This window comes from Barbus barbus, assembly GCF_936440315.1.
Source record: "Barbus barbus genome assembly, chromosome: 37".
Taxonomy (NCBI): Eukaryota; Metazoa; Chordata; class Actinopteri; order Cypriniformes; family Cyprinidae; genus Barbus; species Barbus barbus.
In genome coordinates, this window is record NC_136715.1 from 14,804,376 (window position 1) to 14,815,059 (window position 10,684).

Genomic DNA, 10,684 nt, shown 5'->3' on the forward strand with positions numbered 1-10,684 from the left:
TTCAACAGCATGCCCATACTTGGAAAAGTCCTGCAATATTTTAAGGACACCCAGAAACCTTTTAAGTACCCACAAAAAGATAGCAGTTGTGAGTGTCCATCATAATGTTAAAGAGCCCTATTGAGGTGCGAGTCCATTCAGTCTGCTACTGAGAGGTCAACCTGAAAACAATGTCAATATGTCATCTGAAGACACAAATATAGACAGGTTTCAGCTTCCCCTAAGACTGACGGCTAAGAATAGCATACTATGGCTGCGGTCCTGTTGTAAGCACACCCAATTTAGCTTGACATGTCTCACCATATCACCCCTGCATGTGCTCGTCTGCCTGCGTTGATCTATATCTGGGCTGTAAAGAGTTTGACAACAACACCAGACTTGCCAAGGCCATTTAGGATATGCAGTACATAGGATCACACTAGGATTGTTGTGTTTTGATATTCTCCATATTTATCTTGCAATAAATCTTGTACCTTTGTTTTGGAGATTGCTATTTTAGTTGTGCCATCTATATAACTTCATACTTCAAAATTAAAAATTTCAACAAAAAATCTTCCACTTACATTGATTAAAAGTTTGCTGTTCAGTGATGCCATAATCATTTTTGAATACTGATGGTCTTCTTTATACTGTTCTTTTTTTATATCTCTATATAGGCCATTTTTTTTAAACTGCAAAGTGGACACAATGGACAAATATATTGGATATTAGCTATTAGCACTCTTTGTCTCTGTATGTGAATTTGCATCTTTTGTAGTTATGTAATAATTTAATTACAGTATTATTGTGTTACTGGAAATGCAAATCTAAACGTAAAAATGCAAATGCAAAAATGTATGAGTAAAACCAACATGGTGTCAATTCACTTACAGTATCTATCAACATTGTATTTAATAATATCACACACTCAAATAATCATCTGTTTTTTACATATACCAGTCACTACAGTATTGTTTGAAATTGTGAAGAAAAAAATAATACTAAAAAAAAAATAAAGAAAAAGAAATGGTTTTCAGTCAGACCATTTCATTTAATGTATAGAACCTCCTTAATGATATTAATAAAATATATATTTTTTCTGTTTCACCATGGCCCTTTAAACATCTATATGCCCTTTAAATCATGAACAAAGTCCTTTTCCAAGAAAAAAAATACAGCTGTAAAACTAAATTTAATTTCCTCTTGCAATTTTCTGCCAGTCTAAAACGTATGCGCGTAAATAAAATATCAATGAAAAATGATGTAATCGTTATTGCTGAAATTACATGAGTAATTTATATTCACGTTCCAGTTTCGTGTTGTTTATGTTTTGATTTAAACGCCCTCTCCAGTCAACGGACCCATTTTGGCTCAACAGTCACTTCCTTGTATCTCAGCCCAATTGTTAAGCCCTGAAACTAAAGGAAGTTTGAGCCAGAATGGCTGCTGTTCTTTTGGCCACGCCCCAGGCAGTCCGCCTGTATGATGACGTCGCGCTGGGCGAAGCTGAAGACACTCTTAGCAACAAGCTAAGAAACCACATATCTCAGTACGAGACGGAACACGCATCCAAAACACTCAGACGATTCTCGAGGACATATGTCTGACACGTCGAAAAGTGTTTGGAAGGGATTGTGAGTTAATTTGACCTCCTTGTTTTTATAATGAAAGTAAGGTAGGCTTGTGCTATCCGGAAAAGAGGAAACGCTAGCCTGAGCTTTAGCTGCCCGCTGGACCGTGTGCTCGGGCTGGGATGACTGCTCTGTTCAAACCAACAACGCGCAATTTAAGAGAGGGGAAGAGTGGAGGTGGTCGACATCCGTTTAATGTTTGGACTCAATCTCATTGTGCTTTAGGGAGACCGTTTGTCATGGCGGAAACGCTTTTGTGTCCCCTTCCACTTTGAGTTAATCATCATTATCGAGGACAACAGCTTCTCACCACCATTATATTGATGCATTTGTGAATTTATGCACATCTAGCTCCAATATCTATGGGTTCGGACCTTCTTGCTGGAAATACAGATACCTCTGTTACTACTTCTCCAAACTTGCAATACAGGTGGTCAAATTGATAAGCCTCGTTGAAACAGCTTAAAGGGGATCATGGCTGAACCCTGCAGCACTGTGAAATCTAGCCTTTGAACGTCTGACAGGCTTCACCTCGGATATGAGACTCTGTTGATACTTTAATAGTCTCACTAGAAGGACACTGGATTGTTGTTTTGGATGGATCTTGCTTTAGTGAAAACATTTTTCAGAGGAAAAATAAATATTTGATGTTGACTGCATGCAACCATGATGATATTGAGCAGAAAACCAGATGGCCCCATAACTGCAGGTAATTATATCCATATGAAATGTAATATCCAGCTCTGAATTTGGTTCCCTTGGCAAGTGAAGACTATTTGAAGACAGCGGAGTGACTGTTATGAATGCACTGCCTGTGTTAATAATTTTTTGTTAATGTGTTATAGTAAACAAATTTAAACAAGGTTCACAATCACATCTTTTTTAAAATTCCAGCTTATAAAGTTGTCACATGTATGTCAGCAGCGAAAATGCATTGGACAGTGAGAGCAATAGCCCCTACAGGCCATATTATGTACATATTAACAGTTTATTAAATTGACATCTCAGTTATTGATAGTAATGGGGTCCGAATGCTCAATAGGTGTATAGTATGTGAGGGTTTGTGTAGTTGCACACGTATCAAAATGCCAAGATTGTTTAGTTTTTATAATGTTTTAAACCCTTCAGTGCTCATTTCATAAAGCGTGCAGTAATACAGCCTACTGGATTCATTATTTTAAAGGGATGCTCCTCCCAAAAATGAAATTTTTCATTATTTTCTCACCCTCATGTTCTTCCAAACTTTTATTTTTCTCACGTGTAACACAAAAGAAAATGTTTGTAAAATGAGTCAGTCAATTTTTTTCATCTAAAAGCCAATGGGGTTCAAAACATCATTAGACTTTCACTGTACAGAAAAATCAACGCTATCTCACGGCAATTCGTACGTATTTTACGAGGTGGCTAATTCGTACGACCTCACTCGTGCGATTTGTCTAAACCCCAGTGATGGGTAGGTTTAGGGGCGGGGTTAGGTGTTGGTAATTCGTACAAATTCATAAGAATTGGCAACTCGTAAAATACGTACGACTTAGCAAAAATCGTATGAATTTGTACGAGTGAGGTCGTATGAATTCGTACAATTAGCCACCTCGTAAAATACGTACGAATTGCCATGAGATCGGGCTGGAAAAATAGACTTTATTCAAAACCTTTCCATTTGTGTTCCACAGAAGAACTAAAGTCATGCAGGTTTGGAGGGACACAAAACTGTCACTCATTTTTGGACGGAGTTTGCCTTGAGGCAAAAGTGGTCTAGGTCATTAAGACCTTCTAATAACATAATCTGTCAGAGTTGTGGAAACTGCTGAAACTGAAATGAGTCATGAAGCTTGGTTTAATATGTAGCCACCTGCTGTGTAACGTGCTCAAGGAATTGTCTGTTGTCTGGCGCACCTGCAACTTGGTTACATGCCTCCCTAAGGAGATTTGTGTTTCTCAGATGGGAACATTGTTTATTTTCTTTTTCTCCTTATATTTGTGTAATAGAAATCCTCATTTATGTAATGGGTGTATTGGATGATGATGTGCTGAGTGTATTAATATTTTGCTTGTGGATTTCACAATCTAATCCCAGGCTCATTTTCACTCTTTCTCTACAGCTCGCCACGGGGACGGTCTGTATGACTCCTACATGCGCACCGATCACATTGTGAACCAGGATGCTGATGTGAATGGGCAGAGTCCCTCTGGACTGCCCCCTCTCCCCAAACATGCTGTAAGTTCTGACATCCTCTTCCTCAAGATTCTCTCACTGGATTCTTTCAGCGAGCACTAGATGAAAATATTTCCCTAGTGCTCGCATGAACAGTTCTAAAGAACAGCTTGAAAATCTAACCCACTGTGATGTCTCTTTTATATTAGTTTTTTGATCTCTGATCTTTGAGTTTAATATGTTCAAAAAAAAAATTCACCCCCTAATCACATTTTCCGCTGCCACTTGTACATATTTAGACAAGTCTTCTTTCCTCATTCTGATAGTGGTACAAGTTACATCTGCAGCACATCAAGTCTGTTTATTGTGCCTCACAGCATGTGTATAACATCTTTCAATAAATAAACCATGATTTAATAAAATTTCAATTTTTATGCTGAGCAAATACACTAAAACAATATCAGGTGTTCAAACTGAACAGATTAAGCCTTTCATTGAGGTCCATGTAACTTACAGTATGATACGCCAACGTGGGACTGGAGATGATAAAGAATATGATAATCCGATTCTCCACTGTACTATTATGCAACAATTAATCCTGCGTATGTGTTGGATCTGGGGACGTCATTTTCAGTTATGAGACTATAATCACTTCTTTGCATTCTACTATACTGGACTTCTGTGATGATAAGGACAAGAGCAATGTAATTGTTTTTACCCTCAGTGAATAATTAACTATCAATCGGTCTTCCGTAAATGTTCCTATAAACAATCCGGGAGGGGACGACTTTGATTTTCTGGCATTTGGGGTACAAGAAATCATGGCAGCTTCCAGTAGATCCTATCATTCATTTAGCCTCTGACACAACAGATTTCATTTCGGTCATGTACTCCTTGTTTAGTCAACCAAGCTCTTTTTGTTGTGATTGAACAGCTGATGCATTTGGCTATGCAGTATCCTTCAGTTCCCAACACACTGGTTTCTATTTTCGTCCCACTCCTTGGAACTGCCTTTCCATGCCCCCTCCCCCTCTAAAAGAATTGGCACAGTTACTATGCACCTTATAATTTTATCTGCATGACCTAATTTTTTGTCCTTTGCTTTCTTCTTTTTCTTCTTGTGCTATATGCAGAGCCAAATAGGCAATGTCTTGGCCTCAACTATACATTTTTGATAGTGGAATCTTAAATAGGAATGGGTCTTGGAGCAGTTATGGTACATTAAACGCCGTGAATGTGAAAGATGTTTCGTTCACTTAGGAAAGCCCACTGTGACTAGTGTAAGCAATCACTATTTATGACATGGTTATTTTGTAAGGCAAAAGTTCAGTGCATATTTAATGAAATAGTTTGGTCTAGTGGCATGGTTCTTCAACCATGCAGGAATTCCTTCCAAGTGCTTTGGTGAAAGTATGTGTAGGAACTGGTATGGTGAAGTCAAACACAGTTTCTAAAAGAGAATTTCCACATTGCTTTGTTTTCCCAGTCTAATGAAATGCAGTTAGTTCTGTATTTAAATTGCATTTCTCTTTTGTTTTGAAACATTCAGCATGTAAGCAGGTCTTAACAATTAGACTCTTGCCTTTTATAGGTTTTTTCTGTATCCCATGCGAGTATGAAAGTAACATCCTGTTCCACCAGTTTTCAGTTCACGCTCCAGTCAGACTGCAAACATTCTGTCTGGCATTCTCTGTCGCCACAATTATCACTCATGCATCAAACCCCTCCACTGGTCTCATGTTATTCCAAGGTTACTCGGCAGCTGATCAATTCTGCACGTTTGCACTATTGATTGTTTAACACTGGTCTGATAAAACCTCAGAGTTGCAGTACATTGATTTTTCAGTTCTACGCAGAAGCTAGAAGCAATAAAAGAAGCCTCCCTTTGATTTTGAACATCCATTCAGCTGAAAATAATGTTGACTTTGGTCAACCTCATTTTTGTCTTATACAACTTGATGTAACTGTTTGACAAACTGTTAAATATCTCTTTCCTTTTGAAGGGTGTGAACAAGCCTACAATGAAGGATCACCAAGCAATCCGCGGAGGACAGGTGAAGGTGAAATATGTTTACGAGGACACCTACAGCCGCAAAGTTAATGGTGTGAGCCAGCACAATGGCACAAGCCAAGTACCAGCTAAGCCCCAACCTGCAATCTCCAAAGAGAGAAGCGTGGACAGCAACAGCTCTGTCAAGTCCTCGGAGAGCTCAACAAAAGTCACAAAGCTGGGCAGCCCAATGACCCCAGAACAAGCTCTCAAGCAATACCGGCAGCAATTGACTACCTTGGAGCAGCAGGAGATCCACAACTACTCTGAAATCTATTTCCTGGGACCAAATGCTAAGAAAAGGCAGGCAGTAGCTGGGGGCACCAACAATAGTGGATATGACGACGACCAGGGAGGATACATCCACGTACCTCATGACCACCTTGTCTATCGCTACGAGTTCCTCAAGGTGATCGGCAAAGGTAGTTTCGGACAAGTGGCAAAGGTTTATGACCACAAGTTACAGCAGCACCTTGCCTTGAAGATGGTGCGAAACGAGAAGCGCTTCCATCGGCAAGCTGCTGAGGAGATCCGAATTCTGGAGCACCTGAAAAAGCAAGACAAGACGGGCAGTATGAACGTAGTCCACATGTTGGAAAATTTCACCTTCCGCAATCACATATGTATGACTTTTGAGCTGCTTAGCATGAACCTGTATGAGCTCATAAAGCGCAACAAGTTCCAGGGTTTCAGTCTCCCGCTGGTACGTAAGTTTGCACACTCTATTCTCCAATGCCTGGAAGCTCTCCATCGCCATAAGATCATCCACTGTGACCTCAAACCAGAGAATATCTTACTGAAGCAGCAAGGCAGGAGTGGGATCAAGGTGATTGACTTCGGCTCCAGCTGTTTCGATCACCAGCGTGTCTACACGTACATCCAATCCCGCTTCTATCGTGCGCCCGAAGTCATCTTGGGATCGCGATATGGTATGCCTATAGACATGTGGAGCTTTGGTTGCATTCTGGCGGAGCTGCTAACCGGATACCCTCTGTTTCCTGGTGAAGATGAAGGTGACCAGCTGGCCTGCATGATGGAGCTACTCGGTGCGCCACCTCAGAAACTGCTAGAACAAGCCAAGCGTGCCAAGAACTTTATCAGCTCCAAAGGCCACCCACGCTACTGTACGGTCAGCACACTTAGCAATGGCACCGTAGTCCTCAACGGGAGCCGTTCTCGCCGAGGAAAAATGCGAGGTCCCCCAGGTAGCAAGGAGTGGGGGGCAGCCCTCAAAGGCTGTGATGACCCCACATTCATTGACTTTCTGAAGAAGTGTCTGGATTGGGACTCTAGTACTCGGATGACACCAGTTCAGGCCTTAAGACACCCCTGGCTCTACAAGAGACTGCCCAAGCCTGCACCTGGTGGAGAGAAATCCACAGCACCCAAACGGATCACCGAGCACAGCACCTCTTTCCCTACTATCATCTCCAAGGTACCCCCTGTCATGGGCTCAACCAACAACAAACTGCGGACCACCATGATGGGGGACTCCACTGGAAGTGTACCATTTCGCACAGTGCTGCCGAAGCTTGTTTCGTAGAGATTCCTTAGCTTTTCAGGGATAAAGACATATGTAGCGGTTTTAGAAGTGGACCCCCCACCCCCTGTTTTGGTTGGTTTTTCTAAATGAGTGTCAACGCAAGAGTTTCAATTTAATGAAGTGTAACAAGCAAAAACAATTTTTATACAACTATACTGTGTTTTTATCAAATGGCCTTCAGTGTGTAAAATGCAAAGCTGACATCAGGGCTGTTTTATTTACACCTTGCTCTTGAATTGAGTGCTGTTGATTGGAGTGGGTGAAATTTTGATGCTGACTGCTCATCCTGTCCTTTCTGAAGTTTACACTACCTCTTCTCAGACAAACCTACAACTTTTGCATTTCTAAGGGCTGTTTTGCTGGTAAATAACTGCTAGTATTCTTTTCAAGGGCTTAGAGTGGATTTTTGCAATTTTAGGTCAAACATCTTGATTTAAAACCGTTTTAAAATGTCTAATTGGTGGTTCAAAGCCTATGTAATCTTAAAAATGATCTTGATCTAATTCAGATTCTTATTTTAACAGTATCCTCCCCCAGTCACCTGCATCCCAGTGAGAGGTCAAACTCTGTTTATTATTTGAGAAGCTATTGCTTTGGATAAGTTACCCTAGAACAAGATGAAGAAAGTTATATTTGTTTGTGGTAGAGTAATGTAGGGTCACAGTGATTTCTGATGGCCATGCCCATTCCTGGCATGTATTGGGAGAGATGGGAGAAGTGTTGTAGGAAGGTGTTTTTAATCAGTGCTGTTTTGAAAGATATTAGTCAGGTTTCACTTTAAGGCAACAGGCAGTATCATGTGTTTGTCTGTACATGGTAGTATGTATTTCCCCTAAGCTGCTGGTGGGGGAAGGGAAGTGTTGGCAACATTTTTAATAACAATGTGATGATGGATGTAGCTAGTGCGAGGCCTTCATAAGTATATTCAAAATACTAGATAACAAAAGGTTGAAGGCATACATCCTTCGAGATTGCATTTGACCCTCTTCCTTGTCCAGTAATTTTTAATGTTTAGTTTTTTTGTCAGCAACTATTCTTACCATTCATACTGTGAGAGAAAATATTATTAAAAAAACAAAACAACATGTCTAAAGATATAATGCAGGGTACTTGCCCTCCCCCAGAGCTTAGCATCAGTACATAGTGCTTAATTTCCAATGACTCTGGTTGATTGTGTAGTCTGAAATATCTCTTCATAGTGGCCTATTTTGTTCCCTTTCAGTTGGTTTACAGGAGAATCTTGTTCTTTATACAGCCGAGCATGCAGCACGTTCACCCACCCACAATGGCGCTGGTCAGTGTCTGCACTTTGAGTATTTGTCCATGTGAACCCACTATCAGGACAAAGGATATATGCATTTGGTTGTTCGGAAGGTTGTTGTATGATATAACATAAGCATGTTTTTTGACACTGCCTCACTCTTTCTAGCTGTGAATTGAACACATAATGTTTAGAAGCTAAGGTAAGACTTTACCCTAAGAAGTTCCCTTTTGCAAGGTAAGACACTAATCTGCTAAAGGACTGTGAAAATAAATGGCGCTTAACCATTGGCCCTGGCAGATGTGTGCAAAGTATCTGTGTGCTACCTGGACCAAGTGGATACCAGGCAAGTAGTTGTGAAAGTCCTCTTAATTGGAAAAACAACATTGTCTTTTCACGTCTCTTTCTCAGGTTTTAACCTTCCTTTTGGGTTTAATGGACATTTATATATGATTCCACACACCTAGCGGGTGTAAAGTTGGCTCTCAATAAAGCTGGCTTTCAGAAAAGCTTTAGAGATGTTGGTGCTCAAATTAGACTCTAAACTCCAGCCCTCTATTGGTGTCTTGGTCCATTCGTAATCATTTTTGGGTTCGTACGTGGTCTCCTGCAAAGTTTTAGTTGTTCTGCATATTCTTGGAATACATCAGGGAAAAGTGTCCAGGCAAAAGTGGTTTTAGTGTTGTTTTTCTACCTCTTTCTTGCTTGTTAAATCCATCTTGTATGCTGTAGAGAGAGCTCTACCACACAAATAACAGCATCTCACTCCACATCTTTCTGCTTCACTTCGGCGTTCCTGCCTGCCTGCATTATCCTGAATTTTTCACCAAAGCACCCATTCACTTAGCTGTCTCTGTTGTTCGTCTCGGTGCGTGGACCCCTCGGTTTGGGGGGAATCTAGTCTTGTGCCTTTAACTGAACACACTTGACTAAATCAAGGCTAAGCACGGGATGACTAATGTTTCTCTTCCAGATTTTAATGGTCAGGTTTTTGTATTGCTTTTATTTCACCCTTTTATACAGTTTTTACTGTTACTTGTGTTTTAAAGAGAAGTGAAAGGGATGATGTTATCTTCCTTCTAACTTTGTCTCTTGGCTGTTGGCTATGTGATTCAGAGCATGATAATCACAGAACGCATGAAAATAAGTGATAAAGTGAAACAGGAGTAAATGACAAGATTTAAATAAAGACAAAGTGTGTGTAAGTAACTAAATGAGCTTGTATTAGTTTCTTTTCTAAAAAATAAATAAATAAAATCAATCTTACCAGTCTTTTGTTTGAAATTTGTCTGTTTTTCAGTTTATTTATTTTTTACTTTTTTGGTAGCATTCAAAGGTTAGTTACTCAAAAATGAGAATTGTCATCTTTCCTTATTTAAGGTGGTGTAAACTGAAAATCTCATCTACTTTGTAAATGTATGTTATAGATTAATCTTTCATCCATGTTTCATTTTATTAATTTTATTTTTGTTCAATCAAAATTGTTCAATATGCCAGATTTTGTAATCATTAAGCCCGTACACTCAAGCCTGCATTCCTTATTAGGGCCCGAGCACCCTTGGTGTAAGGACCCTACTGGAATTTCTCCGTTTATTATTTATTTATATATGTTTGAGGGAAATAGAAACATGTCAAAATCCATTCCCCTACCTACACTTTTGGGTAATTTGTTACTCTTGGATATATGTGAAAAAGAACAGGATATAGCGCTACTTCAGTTTCAGTGCAACTTTAAGCTATTTTAATTTAAACTCAGTTTTAACTGGCAAACTTTACTCAACAAACTAGCAGGCTCCTCAACACACCTATGAAATACAATACTATGTAGGAATGTGCACTAAAACATCATTACAATTTGTATGAACATTACTTGCATACTTACGTTATTATTCATGACACAAGTGTCCATAACTTCTAGAAGTTGTAATTGGTCTTTGCCTTAAAGTTTTAACTGTTTTGTCCAAAGTGTTCAAGAGGTGCTTTGTACAGGCCCATGGTTTTGATGCACTTGGAGTCATGGCCTCATTTTAAATACTGATGTGATAAACAACAGATCACCTTATAA

General features: G+C 39.7%; 1 protein-coding gene across 2 annotated transcripts; it reads left to right on the plus strand.

The window, feature by feature from the left end:
• Positions 1-1,463: 1,463 nt before the first annotated feature.
• Positions 1,464-9,900, plus strand: LOC306856551 (dual specificity tyrosine-phosphorylation-regulated kinase 2-like). 2 transcript variants are annotated; one of them, XM_079395901.1, is made up of 3 exons: positions 1,464-1,613; positions 3,713-3,828; positions 5,769-9,891. In XM_079395901.1, the coding sequence occupies exons 2-3, from the start codon at positions 3,745-3,747 to the stop codon at positions 7,356-7,358; spliced, it is 1,674 nt and encodes a 557-aa protein (XP_079252027.1). In that variant the 5' UTR covers positions 1,464-1,613; positions 3,713-3,744; the 3' UTR covers positions 7,359-9,891. The 2 variants fall into 2 exon arrangements, with proteins under 2 accessions (XP_079252027.1, XP_079252026.1); XM_079395900.1 differs by having other exon boundaries at positions 1,467-2,319; positions 5,769-9,900.
• Positions 9,901-10,684: the final 784 nt, after the last annotated feature.

Coding starts and splice junctions, on each gene's coding strand:
- LOC306856551 (XM_079395900.1), top strand. CDS start 2,277: ATGATGATATTGAGCAGAAAACCAGATGGCCCCATAACTGCAG. Junction 2,320..3,712: donor AGATGGCCCCATAACTGCAG/GTAATTATATCC, acceptor CTTTCTCTACAG/CTCGCCACGGGGACGGTCTG. Junction 3,829..5,768: donor CCCCTCTCCCCAAACATGCT/GTAAGTTCTGAC, acceptor TTCCTTTTGAAG/GGTGTGAACAAGCCTACAAT.